Raw genomic sequence first — 16,132 nt, forward strand, 5'->3', positions numbered from 1 at the left:
CTGTACATAAGTGTGGCGCTGTTTATGAGGAAGGCATTCCGGTGCCCACCCTGCCCAAGTTGCTACTTGCGGCACCCATCGTACATGTAAGTGTTGCATGGCTGGAGCTGTGTCATACAGCCGGCACCCGGGTCTGACTGTTGTGATAAAATCTTGGCTACCTGCAGCCGCCTGTAGAGGGAGCTCATGTTCATATCTGTCAGAGCCTCCATTGCAGATAACCATGAAATCACAAGACATGAAAGACGCTGGGACGAAAAAGCCACGGACCCCATTGAAGTCTATAGGGTCCTTTAGAGGCTTTAATGGTCAACAATATTACATAAGTGGGGGGCCTGACTCCCAGCATCCCCCCTCCCCCCCACTTGATCAACGTTTATCAGGTCTGGCAGCAGCAGATGAAAGCAGAGGACAGAGCTGAACTCCATAGCACCACAAATTTAGTGGCAGCTCCTGGGTACTGCAGCTTCAACCTTTTCACTTGAATAGGAGCTGGGCTGCTGTGACTAGATTTGGGGTCTATAGCAATAGGTAGGTTGACACTCCTGTAGAGAGGGGTTGGGGGCTCCAGAAGGATACAAGCCCTCCAGACAGTAAGAACAGATTTTTATTTTGGTAATCCAACAAGAAAAATAATTAAGTAACGTTTCAGCCCCACGGTACGGAGCTTCATCAGACATCATATAACATAGCGACATTGATGGAACAGCGCCACTCCGGGAGGTAAGTATCCAGAGTTTTGATAAGTGGTCATGGGCTTGTTATATTATGAATCTGCCGGTCCGGACGGGGCTGTGCTAGAAGAGCTTGGGTGTGGATGACGGTCCGTGGGAAGAGATAAGGGTCAGTTGTCACACCGGTCAGTGACCCTCACTGTCACAGCTGCTGGGGGTCACACATAGCAGACCCCCGCTGTGCAGCTTGGACACGTCATTGTTCATGAGTCTACGGTCAACAGATGATCCGGTAAGACCCCGGGGGAGGTTTGCGTTTATACTGTGTGTATTGGAAGATTTATCCCCCAAATCAACGCTCTTACCCCGTTGGCTTCTGCACAGCAAAGACGAGGCGGTGGGTTAACAAAGCGATTTCTAGTTTAGGATGGAATTTAACAACCAGACCAGATAAGAATATCCTGTATGATGTGATGGCACAACCCCCATCCTCCTCCCCCAATAATCTATAGTAATGTAGAGAGTGATGTGTGGACCCCATATGCTGTGTCCGCACTGTAGTCACCCCCCATAGTGCCCTATAGGCTGTGTCCGCACTGTAATCACCCCCCCATAGTGCCCTATATGCTGTGTCCGCACTGTAATCACCCCCCATAGTGCCCTATGTGCTGTGTCCGCACTGTAGTCACCCCCCCCCATAGTGCCCTATATGCTGTGTCCGCACTGTAATCACCCCCCCATAGTGCCCTATATGCTGTGTCCGCACTGTAATCACCCCCCACATAGTGCCCTATATGCTGTGTCCGCACTGTAGTCACCCCCCCATAGTGCCCTATGTGCTGTGTCCGCACTGTAGTCACCCCCCACATAGTGCCCTATATGCTGTGTCCGCACTGTAATCACCCCCCACATAGTGCCCTATATGCTGTGTCCGCACTGTAGTCACCCCCCACATAGTGCCCTATGTGCTGTGTCCGCACTGTAATCACCCCCCACATAGTGCCCTATAGGCTGTGTCCGCACTGTAGTCACCCCCCCCATAGTGCCCTATATGCTGTGTCCGCACTGTAATCACCCCCCACATAGTGCCCTATAGGCTGTGTCCGCACTGTAGTCACCCCCCATAGTGCCCTATGTGCTGTGTCCGCACTGTAGTCACCCCCCACATAGTGCCCTATATGCTGTGTCCGCACTGTAATCACCCCCCATAGTGCCCTATATGCTGTGTCCGCACTGTAATCACCCCCCCCATAGTGCCCTATATGCTATGTCCGCACTGTAATCACCCCCCCATAGTGCCCTATATGCTGTGTCCGCACTGTAGTCACCCCCCCATAGTGCCCTATATGCTGTGTCCGCACTGTAGTCACCCCCCATAGTGCCCTATATGCTGTGTCCGCACTGTAATCACCCCCCACATAGTGCCCTATATGCTGTGTCCGCACTGTAGTCACCCCCCATAGTGCCCTATATGCTGTGTCCGCACTGTAATCACCCCCCCATAGTGCCCTATGTGCTGTGTCCGCACTGTAGTCACCCCCCACATAGTGCCCTATATGCTGTGTCCGCACTGTAATCACCCCCCACATAGTGCCCTATAGGCTGTGTCCGCACTGTAGTCACCCCCCCATAGTGCCCTATGTGCTGTGTCCGCACTGTAGTCACCCCCCCATAGTGCCCTATATGCTGTGTCCGCACTGTAATCACCCCCCCATAGTGCCCTATATGCTGTGTCTGCACTGTAATCACCCCCCCCATAGTGCCCTATATGCTGTGTCCGCACTGTAATCACCCCCCCATAGTGTCCTATATGCTGTGTCCGCACTGTAATCACCCCCCCATAGTGCCCTATATGCTGTGTCCGCACTGTAATCACCCCCCACATAGTGCCCTATATGCTGTGTCCGCACTGTAGTCACCCCCCCATAGTGCCCTATATGCTGTGTCTGCACTGTAATCACCCCCCACATAGTGCCCTATAGGCTGTGTCCGCACTGTAGTCACCCCCCCCATAGTGCCCTATGTGCTGTGTCCGCACTGTAGTCACCCCCCACATAGTGCCCTATATGCTGTGTCCGCACTGTAATCACCCCCCCATAGTGTCCTATATGCTGTGTCTGCACTGTAATCACCCCCCACATAGTGCCCTATAGGCTGTGTCCGCACTGTAGTCACCCCCCCATAGTGCCCTATGTGCTGTGTCCGCACTGTAGTCACCCCCCACATAGTGCCCTATATGCTGTGTCCGCACTGTAATCACCCCCCCATAGTGTCCTATATGCTGTGTCCGCACTGTAGTCACCCCCCCATAGTGTCCTATATGCTGTGTCCGCACTGTAGTCACCCCCCCATAGTGTCCTATATGCTGTGTCCGCACTGTAATCACCCCCCCATAGTGTCCTATATGCTGTGTCCGCACTGTAATCACCCCCCCATAGTGCCCTATATGCTGTGTCCGCACTGTAATCACCCCCCACATAGTGCCCTATATGCTGTGTCCGCTCTGTAATCACCCCCCCATAGTGCCCTATATGCTGTGTCCGCACTGTAGTCACCCCCCCATAGTGTCCTATGTGCTGTGTCCGCACTGTAGTCACCCCCCCATAGTGTCCTATGTGCTGTGTCCGCACTGTAGTCACCCCCCCATAGTGTCCTATGTGCTGTGTCCGCACTGTAGTCACCCCCCCATAGTGTCCTATGTGCTGTGTCCGCACTGTAGTCACCCCCCCATAGTGCCCTATATGCTGTGTCCGCACTGTAATCACCCCCCCATAGTGCCCTATATACTGTGTCCGCACTGTAGTCACCCCCCATAGTGCCCTATATGCTGTGTCCGCACTGTAATCACCCCCCCATAGTGCCCTATGTGCTGTGTCCGCACTGTAGTCACCCCCCACATAGTGCCCTATATGCTGTGTCCGCACTGTAATCACCCCCCCATAGTGTCCTATATGCTGTGTCCGCACTGTAGTCACCCCCCCATAGTGTCCTATATGCTGTGTCCGCACTGTAGTCACCCCCCCATAGTGTCCTATATGCTGTGTCCGCACTGTAATCACCCCCCCATAGTGTCCTATATGCTGTGTCCGCACTGTAATCACCCCCCCATAGTGCCCTATATGCTGTGTCCGCACTGTAATCACCCCCCACATAGTGCCCTATATGCTGTGTCCGCTCTGTAATCACCCCCCCATAGTGCCCTATATGCTGTGTCCGTACTGTAGTCACCCCCCCATAGTGTCCTATGTGCTGTGTCCGCACTGTAGTCACCCCCCCATAGTGTCCTATGTGATGTGTCCGCACTGTAGTCACCCCCCCATAGTGTCCTATGTGCTGTGTCCGCACTGTAGTCACCCCCCCATAGTGTCCTATGTGCTGTGTCCGCACTGTAGTCACCCCCCCATAGTGCCCTATATGCTGTGTCCGCACTGTAATCACCCCCCCCCCATAGTGCCCTATATACTGTGTCCGCACTGTAGTCACCCCCCATAGTGCCCTATATGCTGTGTCCGCACTGTAATCACCCCCCCATAGTGCCCTATATGCTATGTCCGCACTGTAGTCACCCCCCCATAGTGCCCTATATGCTGTGTCCGCACTGTAGTCACCCCCCACATAGTGTCCTATATGCTGTGTGCGCACTGTAGTCACCCCCCACATAGTGCCCTATATGCTGTGTCCGCACTGTAGTCACCCCCCACATAGTGCCCTATAGGTTGTGTCCGCACTGTAGTCACCCCCCCCCCCCACCATAGTCCTAGACCAGCAGCAGACTGGTACAGAGGGGAGCAGCTGGTACAGCGGAGAGGTGCTGGTGTAGCAGCTGGATAGAAGTATGAGCCCAGCTACCGCCTTTAGAAGAGTTTAGTCAGAGGGAGACCGATTACTGGAGTTGCAGTTGTCACATTTTTCAATTCAAGTATGGCTGATGTGGGGTTTCAGTTGCCCCTTGTCTCAAATTCCACTGGCTGCTGTGATCTCCTGGATCACTTGACAGTGTGGATAGGGCTGAAAGACTGCCCTCCAATAGAGTCTGGCTCCTTTAGGGCAGTGGTGCACCTGCTCAGCCATTGCCGCATGCATGTGATGTGTGGCATTTTCAGCACCCTGTCCATGGGATCAGTTGGCGGACCCGCCGTCGAACCCCCAGCAATCTGTATATTATATCCTATCCTTTGTATGGGTGATAACTTTGCCTATTGGGAATAATGGGTGTTTTACGTGATCCTACAGCTCAGCGCGCCGGCAAGTATTGGGGTGGCATGAGATGGGCACCCAGCCCTGCCATGTAGGAGCTGTCATATTGTCTCAGATGCTACACCGTCACCTCCCCGCTGTACCAGCCACTACACCGCTGCCTCCCCAATGTAACAGCCTTTGCACTTGTTACCTAACCGCTACAAAATACATCACAAATACATAGTAACAGCAAGTCCGAAAAAAGTCATTAGTCCATCCAGTTCAGCCTATAAAATTCTGTCAGAATAAATCCCCAGATCTACGTCCTTCTGAAGAACCTAACAATAACTGTAAGATACAATATTGTTATGCTCCAGGAAGACATCCAGGCCTCTCCTGAACCCTTCGACTGAGTGCGCTATCACCACCTCCTCAGGCAGGGAATTCCAGATTCTCACTGCCCTAACCATAAAGAATCTAATTCGCACACCACCTGCACCGCGCTGCATCTCCTCCTTGCCTGTCGCCACCGTACCCGCGCCCGCCATAACTAATGTCGCCCCACACACACCAGTAGTGAGAGGTTCAGCTGCCAACACCCCGATAAATGGGGGCACTGCCCAGCTGATTGGCTGATGCCCATTACTTTGCTCTCTAGGAGATAAGACACCAAAAAAATCCTCCCCCCAAAAATGAAATGGTCGAATCGCTGATTTTTGGTCATTTCAACGCTCACAAAAATGGAATAAAAAGATGAGAAAGTCGTAAGGACAAAGAATGGAGGAAAGAAAACTGCAGATCAGACTGCAAGCAACAAGCGCTGATCGGTCAGTGAGCAGAGCGCCGGCAGGCCCCTGCTCACATCGTGCGGCCGGGCCACATATCGCAGAGAAGTCGCACAGCAGCGGTGCGGTGGTCGCAGTGTCAGACACCGGAGCGGATGGGCGGGGTGTGGGCAGGACTGACGGGGAGGGGCGGGGATACACCGGGGAGGAGGGAGGAGCCTGGAGCACAGGAGACTCCGGGAACAAAGAGCCGGATCTGGGGCGCAGAGCTCGGGACTGGAGACCGGGGACGCCCGGAGCCGCTGACAGCCGCCCTGTGGTGACGATGGTCGGGGGAGAGCTGCGGGGCAGCGGCCTCCGGGGACACTGCGGGATATAGGCGGGGAGGATGGCCGGGAGGCGGCATCCCGAGCTGTGAGCGCAGCCCGCACACCCCGGCCGGTACAGCCCGCCGGCACCTGATGAGCGGCAGGCCGCGGCTCTGAGCTCCGACATGGCGGCCGCGATCAGCTACAGCCCGCCGTGGTGGGTGACTCTCCTGCACCGCCTGCCGCACCTCAGCCTCAAGTGGGAGTTCATCAGCGGAGACTTCAAACCGGAGGACGGAGAGTATCAGCAGGTGAGACCGGGGCGGCCATCTTCTGTGCTGGGGGCGGAGGGTGGCAGCGGCAAGAACCATCATCATCCCTGTAACCGTCGTCGTCCCCAGTAGCCTCCGCCGTCGTCGTCCCCAGTAGCCTCCGCCGTCGTCGTCCCCAGTAGCCTCCGCCGTCGTCGTCCCCAGTAGCCTCCGCCGTCGTCGTCCCCAGTAGCCACCGCCGTCGTCGTCACCCTCCTCACTATAACACCATTTCAAATGGTTCTCGCCGTAACCGCCACCATTCTTCTTCTCGCCGTAGCCGCCACCATTCTCCTCCGCCGTAGCCGCCACCATTCTCCTCCGCCGTAGCCGCCACCATTCTCCTCCGCCGTAGCCGCCACCATTCTCCTCCGCCGTAGCCGCCACCATTCTCCTCCGCCGTAGCCGCCACCATTCTCCTCCGCCGTAGCCGCCGCCATTCTCCTCCGCCGTAGCCGCCGCCATTCTCCTCCGCCGTAGCCGCCATTCTCCTTCTCCTCGCCGTAGCCGCCGCCATTCTCCTTCTCGCCGTAACCGCCTCCATGTTGTGCCTCCTCACCTGCGCTGTTCAGTGTCATACATGGACATTATTCTCACTAGCACACTATCCCTACAAGTGTCAGGATTGGCCCATGTCGCTATACATTCAGTGTATATCGTTCGTACACGGATCACACGTGTGCCGCACATCACCGATTCCTGTGGTGCTGCACTGTATACGGACATTGCGTAATATCTGTTATTCTCTCACATGAGGAGATGACGTCCGCTTCGCTTGGATATTACTGAAGTTTCCTGTAGATTGGGCCTGTAACTACCCGTTGCCTCCCCCAGCGGCGGCGCTCTGCTTTTCAGGGGTCCTTAGGCCACCATCCACAGTTACTTTACTCCTTCTGTCTGTGTGGCATGCTGAGTTAGTGACCAGCTTGACGGCTCCTGGTAATATCATATGTGCCAGACCGCCATCAGACGTGACCTCTTGCCCAGGGGACAGCCGGGCCCCCACCAGTAATCCCTGCTTTGTACAGTTTGTAATGGATCCCGTCTATTTTCTGAAGACAGAGCACATTTTTACTGTACGGCTCCTCTAGGAAGTGATGTCTAAGGGGTTAATCTCCATCCTGTGAGAACATCTGTTTTCCTGGTTAGTTTTCATAGAAATTGAGGAGAGAATTTGGTGACTGTAGGAAGGGGACAGGTGGATGAGGCTGGGGGCAGGGAGACAAGACTGGGAAACCAGTAGGGGGATGAGGCTGGGGGCAGGGGAACAAGTCTGGGGACCCGATAGGTGGATGAGGCTGGGGGCATTGGGATGAGGCAGAGCAACCGGTGGGTTGATGAGGCTAAGGGTAGGGTGAATGGGTGGGTGGATGAGGCTAGGGGCAGGGGGGACAAGGCTGGGAAATTGGTGGGTGGATGAGGCTTGTGAGCGGTGGGTGGATGATGTGTGGGCAGGAGGATGAGGCTAGGGGCAGGAGGACAAGGATGGGGAACCGGTTGGTGGATGGTGCATTGTGGCTTGGAAACCAGTGGATGGATGAGGCTGGGCAACCGGTGGGTGGATAGGCAACAGGGGATAAGGCTGGGGGGCAGAGGGATGAGGTTGGGTGGGTTGATAGGGCAGGGAGAAAAGGCTTGGGAAATGGAGGGTGGGCGAGGCTTAGGGCAGGTGGATTTGGTTGGAGAACCAGTGGATGAGACTGGGGAATCGGGGGGCAATTCGGGAGGCTGGGAGATGAGACGGGAGAACCGGTGGGTGGATGAGGCTGAATGATGAGACGGAGGGCTGAACATGGAGCTATGGACTAGGTGGGGGAGGTTGGAGATAAGCTATGCGACAAGGCTGGAGGCTTAGGAGACTGGGTGTGAGGTGCTGGGTGACCAGTGGGTGGATGAGGCCTTGGTCCATAGCATGTGGAAGCAGAGTATGATTCTATGGTCTGTTTCTTGAGGCTGTGCCTGAAAGCTCATAGGACACGGGGTAGGAGGCTGGTTATTGGCACTGGGGTATGAGGCTGTGGGCCGTGGCACAAGGCTTGGGCTGGGTGGAGGAGGTTAATAGACCTGCTGGAGTGGCAGACCACCTGGAGTGGCAGACAAGCTGTTATAATCTTCAGAGTTTCCCAAGAAACCTTGTGGCATCGGTTATCTTTGCTTTTGCCTGTCTTCTGCTTTTTGTCCAATCCCGTCTCAGGGCAGTGGTCACAGGAGGCTCGTAGCTCTCACCCATTCCAGGTCCAGGCAAAGTTCTTTGTATAAAAACGACCAGTTCTTTTCATTATCTGCTAACTGGCACCATTTATTTATGGAGTTCTTTCATCCATGGCTTGAGTGGTCGCTGGCAATGGCCAAATTAGGCTCACAGTTTATTGTATTTCTTGATCAGATGTTGACAGCTGCATCTCCAGGGGCTGCGCCCTGCTTCTTTGGAAAAATGCTATGCAAATTAGCTCTCTTCGAGGAAGAACAGTGTCTCTTTAGTGCCAGCTGTAGGTAGCCACCTTATTGGTCAATAGATGCCTTATTGATAGGTGTTTTGGGTGTTCTTGCCACTCATCTGAGCAGAGCTGGGTGATCGTGAAGGATATCTTCTGATATGAGTCTGGATGATCCCTATGTGTCCTCAGATAATGAAGGAGAAGACTTTATAGTGTCGTCTGTCCAAAAGATACCAATCTGTTTCTCGAAGAATGCTGTAATGCCTCATTTCCCCTGTGGTGGCGCTGTAGGTAAAGTGAACACACTATTAGGGGATCCCGGCAGTGACTGTCTGATTAGCAGTGGTCCCTCTTCTCAGATCTGTGCTGCTGGTACTGATTTTGCTCCAGCCGCCTCCTGTTCTTCGGGTGCTGCCAGGGTTAAGCTGTGAGTGGGCATTTATGGTTTTGTTCGCAAACCAGAAAATGATCATGTTGACATAATGTGGTGGCTGCAGAAAGTCGGCGACGAGCCGAAGCTTAAATTTACAAGCTGTGTAACAGGGTGAGCGCCACCCGCTGACATGTTGGGGCGTATTGTAAACCGGGTGACGACATCTGTACGGCTCTGCGGAATATGTTACCACCACATGTGCAATAGGAATAATCAGAAGATTGGTTGCTTTGGATATACTGGCAATCATTGCAGGTCGTGTGCCCCTGACAGCACAGGAGGGCACGCGGTTTGGCATCAGTGAGCCTATGCCAATCAGGACTTCGGTATGTGCAGCGGTGGAGGTGTCGGGGGTCAGATCGATTCTAATCCCATGTATATGGTCATTATAAATACTTTCCCCCAGGATAGGTAATACATGTCTGATCACTGGACCACCTCCTGACACTAGGAAGGGATCCCCAAACTGTGTGAGAATGGAGCAACAATTGAGCAGGATGGACCATAAATGTATTTAGAGAAACTGCTTTTCAGAATCCTGTTGTTAGTCCTCCTCACGTCTTTGCAAGATTGTGTCCAAGGGAATGGGCGAGGAGGCTGGACCTTGGTAGTAATGCCTTTTGGGGCTGCGGGCCTCAGGGTGACGCCTTTGGGACGGGAGAGACGGGCCTTGGTGGTGGAGTCCTTGGGGTATGGGTGGGATGGGCCTTGGCGGTGGTGCCTTTTGGTGCGTGAGGGGGCTGGGCCTTGGCGGTGGTGCCTTTTGGTGCGTGGGGGGGCTGGGCCTTGGAGGTGGTGCCCTTTGGTGCGTGGGGGCATTGGCCTTGGCAGTGGTATCGGGTCTAGCGTAGTGCCTTTTTGGGGTGGATGGCACCCTGGCTTCGGCGGTGGCACCTTTTTGGGCCGGGACTCAGCGGTAGAGCCTTTGGGGTAAGGTCGGGCCAGGGCTTATCAGTGGCGCCTTTTGGGGCAGGGGTCGTGGGCCTCGCCGGTGGGGTATCTTGGGTCAGGGGGGCACGGGCCACGGCGGTGGCGCCTCTTGTGGCGCAGGCCTCGCTGGTGGCACCTTTTTGAGCACGGGCCACTGTGGTGGTGCCTTTTGGGGCACGGGCCTTTGGCAGTGGAGCCTTTTAGGGTGGGGGGGGCACAGGCCTCAGCGATGATGCCTCTTGGGGCTGAAGGGGCACGGGCGATAGCACCGTTGGGATGGGGTGGTGGCGACTTTGGGATGGGGTGGTCGGGCCTAGGTGGAGCCTTTTGGCCACAGCTTATGTAGGCAGTACCTGTATCCTAATGATAGATGCTTTTGATTTCGTCAGGTTTTGATGCCAGTGCAGAGTGGCAGCGTTGTGCCGTTTTGTGGAGCACTAGACTGTGCACCTTGCACACAACGTGCCGCCCAGTTGTGCTTTTCTTCGTTACCTTGGGAACTGCTTCTATATCTCTTCGGGGAGCCGCTTTCTGCATTCAATGCCTATTTCTTTCTCCCTTTGTGATGTGGAGATTTGCTCTCTTGCAACGCTGACGTCACCCGTCTTGCATCGCTATCGTTCTCGGGCAGTCTGTGCACATAGGATCAGCAGCTCCCTGTATAGCGTTAGAGAGCATTACATCTTCAGTGATTACATCAGACAGGCCCTTCACACAAATATCAAGATTCATCGCTCATAAACGTGCAGCGACCACATGATCGGGGGAGAGAAGTTGTGCAGAGCCCTGATGGCGGCCATCCTGATTGCAGGGGAGCTCTGGCCTGTTATACACCATGTGAGCGCAGTGTTTAGCACCCCGGGGCTGTGGAGCCGGTGACTCATGGCTGTGGCCTTGCTGGCATTCCTCGCTCTGCTGCGGTATGTGATTACCCCCCCACATTGTGTGTCAGGTCATTACTATGGGGGGTTTTCTGTGGGAAACAGTCAATAGAGTCTTGATTTATTAATATGTCTGGAGTAGTCCTAGATTTCTTTTCATCACGAAAAGTGCACTGGATAAATCCTGACAAGAGAAGGAGGGCTATACTGGGCCGCCCATTGGCCATCAAGGGGTAGGGGGCCATACTGCGACACTCACCAGCCAAGTTGGGGGGCATACTGGGCCACCCATTGGCCATCAAGGGGTAGGGGGCCATACTGCGACACTCACCAGCCAAGTTGGGGGGCATACTGGGCCACCCATTGGCCATCAAGGGGAGGGGGCCTTGCTGGGCTGCTCATCACCAGTCAAGAGTGTGGCAGGCCATACTGGGCGGAATGTCATACTGGACCACCTATCGTAAATTGGTTGGGGAGGCATACTGGGCCGAACATTGTCCACGGGGAGGGCGCTCCGGGCCGAACATTGTCCATTGGGTAAGCACACTGGGCTGCCCATTAGCCATCATTGGTAATCTAGTATTTACACAGAGCTCCATACCTTGGTGACCTGGAAAGTGTCAAACGTGCCCCACTACCCCCAGTCGTGTGCGGCTCTTGGCTGTTTTGTAATCTTAGACGCACATGATGGTATTTTGGCGCTGTTGTCCACAGTGGAATCCAGCAGAGAAAATCTGTTTTTATTTAACATGGCAAAAAAATGGAGAATTTACAGGCGAATCTGGAAACAATGTCGCGGGGCTGACTTGTCGTCTTCTGCAGCAACGCTCCAGCTACACAGTCTGTGCTGGATCCTTCTAGCATATGGAGAGCGCCTTGCTCACCGTGCAATGCCTCAGTCCTCCTGTAGTGGCGCTGCTGGTTAAATGAGCACTTGCCTGGCCCCATGTGGACTGTATCTGATATCTTGGGGGTCCCAGTTTCCAGATGACACTTGCTCAGCTTTTTACCTAAAGGATCCTTCTTTTAAAAAAAAAAACAAAAACGGAAAGCCCAGTGTGTGATGGAGGTGAAAAATAACCCGGACAATCCCTTTATTCTACATTTCTGTATTTATGACCAGGTGCTACAATACCCCTCCCCCATTCTTGGGAAAATGGAATATTTTTCACAGAAATCAATAAAGCCTGAACAGGTATTAAAAGTCTGAGTGATTTAAGGCCGGGTCAGTGGCGGATCATGGAGGCAGCGTGACACCATCTCTCACCTTTAATGACGACGTGCCCATTGCTCCATCCGGGAGGGCACCCTACTGTAGTGTGGTGCCTACTAATGAGCGCAGTAAGAAAGCTTTCAGAAATAGAAGTGTTAATTGTATATTATTAATTGATACAAATTAAAGTGAATGAACAAAAGAGAAATCTTAAATTCCATCAGTTTTATGTGACCGTCGACACCTTCATCAATTCTTTTAGGCACTAGTCACTTGCACGGAGTTTAAGGGATCTTGGCAGGGAGGTTGTTCCAAACATCTTGGAGAAATAATCATAGATCTTGTGTGGATGTCACTTGTGCAAATCCTTCTCTCTTCATGTAACCTCAGACAGACTGAATGATGTGAGGTCAGAGCTTTGTAGGGGTTGTATCATCACATCCAGGACTCTTTGGTGGGATGTTTGGGGTCGTTGTTCTGCTGTACAATGAATTTGGAGTCATACGCCTCCCTGGATAAGTATCAGTCTGTAGTTTCTGTTATTGAGCACACCATTAATCTTGACCAAATCCCCAATTCCATTTGTTGAACTGTAGCTACAAACTTACAAGAACCCTCCACCGTGCTCCACTGCTGCCTGTAGACCCTCCTTATTGTACCGCTTTCCAGACCCTTATGGAACAAACTGCCTTCTTAGACCCAAATATTTCCTGGCTGAAGGTATGGCATTTTGGCCATAATTCTACCATGAAGATCACTTCTGGCCAGACTTCTCAGAACAGTAGATGGGTATAGCTATGTCCCACCGGTTACTGCCAGTTCTGAGCTGATGGCACCTTCTGACAACTTCTGATTTCAAAGCAAAGTAAGCAAGATTTTCATGTGCTCAACAAACTTTTCTTGGCCAACCACTGTGTCTACAGTCCGTTTCTAAGCCCATTTCTTGGTGCTTCTTCAAAAAAGCCTGAACAGCACATCTTGAAACTCCAATCTGCGTTGAAATCTTTGCCTGGGAAAGACCTTGCTTGTGTCTTTGTTGCTGAGCTTCGTCTTGTCATGATGACCTAGGACATGTCTTCTACAACCTTACGTTTTGTCTCAGAATTTGACTGTTCCTCACCCCGTTTCAAGCTTCCACCACAGCTTTTTCTGCTAATGATTGAGTTTCATCCTACATATGAAAATGATGATCATTATCACTGGTTTTGGTGTAATTGGTTTCTCATTCACCTGACTATAATCCTACAAAATCCCTGACTTAATACAAGTGGACCTCGAAGAATTGATTCTGTTTTGAAGGCAAAGGACTGTAACCAAATATTGATGGAATTTAGATTTTTATACCTGGTTTGTCCATGTGCCTTTGACGATATATTTGTCTATATCTATCTATGTGGAGGATTCACGAATAAACTACCATGACTACATAACCATATAGATTAGTATGCCAGGAAACCATATCTGGATCAGTTGACCGTTACCTAAAAGTGCCGATATGCAGTAGACTAACATCTTCCGAAAGAAATTTCACTGGGACCGACTATTCACCTTTATATATAAGGGTGGCTGTACTCTTCCTTCTACTGCGTAAGGATTTGGCATGTTATATCTCATCATGTCCACTCCTTTTGTTCTCACGGGAGATAAGCCGTTGCCGGAAATGCTTGGCATAGACTTTTATTTTCCCATTCTCTTCTCAACCTGAGGCATCCAAATAGGTTTGGGAGGAAGCTGTCGGGCAAACGAGCATTTGACCCGCGGCTTTGTAGGATGTATGGCCAACTATTAAATTCAAACCAGTCAGACAGCTTTAATTGCCAGAGTATTGTTGGCAGGTGGTTGACTGTTACGTGATGCCACACTCACTTTACATCATTCATAGGATGTCTAATCCCATAGATCTCCACTGCCCAAGCTAACAAGTCCACGTGAGTGGATGAGATCTCGTCGCTGGTCCTCACCTTGGCCTCCTAACCATACAACCATCCTTCATCCGTGATCATGTTCTCCCGCAGATCTGAAAGTCTTTAGGAGAGTTAATTATTTAACGAAGATGATAAATCTTTAGGAAACTCGTCCTGCTATCGGAAGATCCTGCGCTAGACAAGCCCAGAGAGGGTATCGATCCCATCATTGACTTGTGTTTATGGGTTCTCATTCAGCAGATAAACATTTACTGGCTGAGTAATGAATATGATTGATTAGCATTCACCTCTTTACAGGATTTTCTATTTAATACCGAGCTAATAGTACGGCTGGAGAAGGCGATAAATAAAAGCAGAACGGTATGAAAATCCACTGTTCACTAGAGTCTAGAAAAGCATTAAAGGGCTGTCCCACAAAACACATTCATCATCTACGGGACAGGTGATAAATGTATGATTGCCGGGAGTGTGAGATTATCCCACACTCGGTCCCTTTTTTTGGGCTGTGTGAGGGCAGTATATAACCAAGGGTAGTTTATCATTTTCTCCTGCAGTTTGGCAGTGGGGAGAGGCTCCTGCTGCAGTTAGTTGTGTTGCGGACAGATTCATCACCGTATCAATGGCGGAGAGGGAAATGGTTGATGACTTGGGACACACATTCTTCATTTAATTCTCACTGAAAGGGTTTTTTCCAACATACTAAGTTATTCTCTATCGTACGGGTTGGGAAGAACGGGGGGACATACCGAATAGGAATAAGGGTGGCTTCACATTAGCGTTCTTGTGCGCAGCGTTTGCAGCGCATCCATGCGTCATGCGCCCCTATCTTTAACATGCTGGGCGCATGGTCTTCAGTTTGCACACGTTCGTATGCGTTTTCGTGCGCATGCGTTTTTTAGTCGTGTGTGCCTTTGCACTCCAGATGCAACATGTTGCATTTTTGGGTGCGCCGAAATTTGTCAAAACGCATGCGCACGGAATGCAACAAAACGCATTAGTCTATGGGATGTGCACGCCTGCGTTTTGATGAACATGCGTTTTTGTCGTAAAAACATGTAGACACTGGGTTTACCCATAAAGAACGAATGCGCCTAAAAAAAACGCAAACACATGCAAAAACGCATGATGCGTTTTTGCATGCGCACGATGCGCTGCGCACAAAAGCGCTAATGTGAAACCACCCTAAGACTGACTGTGAGAATGGGGTTCTGCAGAGCAATGTCTGACTAGAGTGACGGTTGAGTTTGCACATCTTCGCTCCATTAATCTTCTGCGACAAGACATTGAAATTTGGGTAGAAATCCTGGTGTGATGAAACTTCAGAAAGAAGGAGAAATATCCGTCTTGCATTTTCTGAGATTAGCGCAGTTTACGCAGTAAGCTGCTTTGTGCGCCATTCATGTTCCTTTTTGGCTCTTTAGGGTTTTTGTGGTGTTTGAGTTGTTTGTGTTAAGCGTTGGCTCACCTTCCATTAACCTGCCAAAGTTAATTGGGGAAATGCTTATAGGGTTATTCCTGATATCGGAGGGGGTCTGATGGCTGGGGACCCCTACACGATCGCCAGAATAGAGCGGTGGCTGGGGACCCCTCACAGGATAGCCAGAACGGTGCACTGTCTGATGGACCCCTTCTCCCATAGGATGGCCAGAGCGGAGCACACTCTGATGGACCCCTTCTCCCACAGGATGGCCAGAACGGAGCACTGTCTGATGGACCCCCTTTACCCTTGGGATGGCCAGAAAGGAGTGGTGACTGATGGACCCCTTCCCACAGGATGGCCAGAACAAAGCACTGGCTGATGGACCCCCCCCCCCCCACAGGATCGCCAGAACGGAGCACTGGATGATGGACTTCCTCCAACAGGATGGCCAGAACGGAGTGCTGGCTGATGGACTGCCTGTAACATGATGGTCAGAATGGAGCACTGTCTGATGGTCCCCCTTCTCCCACAGGATGGCCAGAGCGGAGCACTGTCTGATGGACCCCCTTCTCCCACAGGATGGCCAGAGCGGAGCATTGTCTGATGGATCCCCTTCTCCCACAGGAAGGCCACAG

The 16,132-nt window shown here is 52.1% G+C and overlaps 1 protein-coding gene across 3 annotated transcripts in view; it reads left to right on the top strand.

Moving 5' to 3' along the window:
• The first annotated feature begins 5,841 nt into the window (after positions 1 to 5,841).
• TTYH3 (tweety family member 3) overlaps positions 5,842 to 16,132 on the top strand; it is an 89,446-nt gene continuing 79,155 nt past the window's right edge. For 2 of the 3 annotated variants that reach the window (XM_073553728.1, XM_073553726.1), the window contains exon 1: positions 5,842 to 6,257. In XM_073553728.1, the coding sequence (XP_073409829.1) occupies positions 6,132 to 6,257 (126 nt within the window). In that variant the 5' untranslated portion in view covers positions 5,842 to 6,131. The remainder of the gene's footprint in view (positions 6,258 to 16,132) is intronic. The other variant, XM_073553727.1, reaches the window with a different exon arrangement.

This window comes from Dendrobates tinctorius, unplaced genomic scaffold, assembly GCF_039654945.1.
Source record: "Dendrobates tinctorius isolate UK_male_01 unplaced genomic scaffold, ASM3965494v1 ptg000202l, whole genome shotgun sequence".
Classification (NCBI taxonomy): domain Eukaryota; kingdom Metazoa; phylum Chordata; class Amphibia; order Anura; family Dendrobatidae; genus Dendrobates; species Dendrobates tinctorius.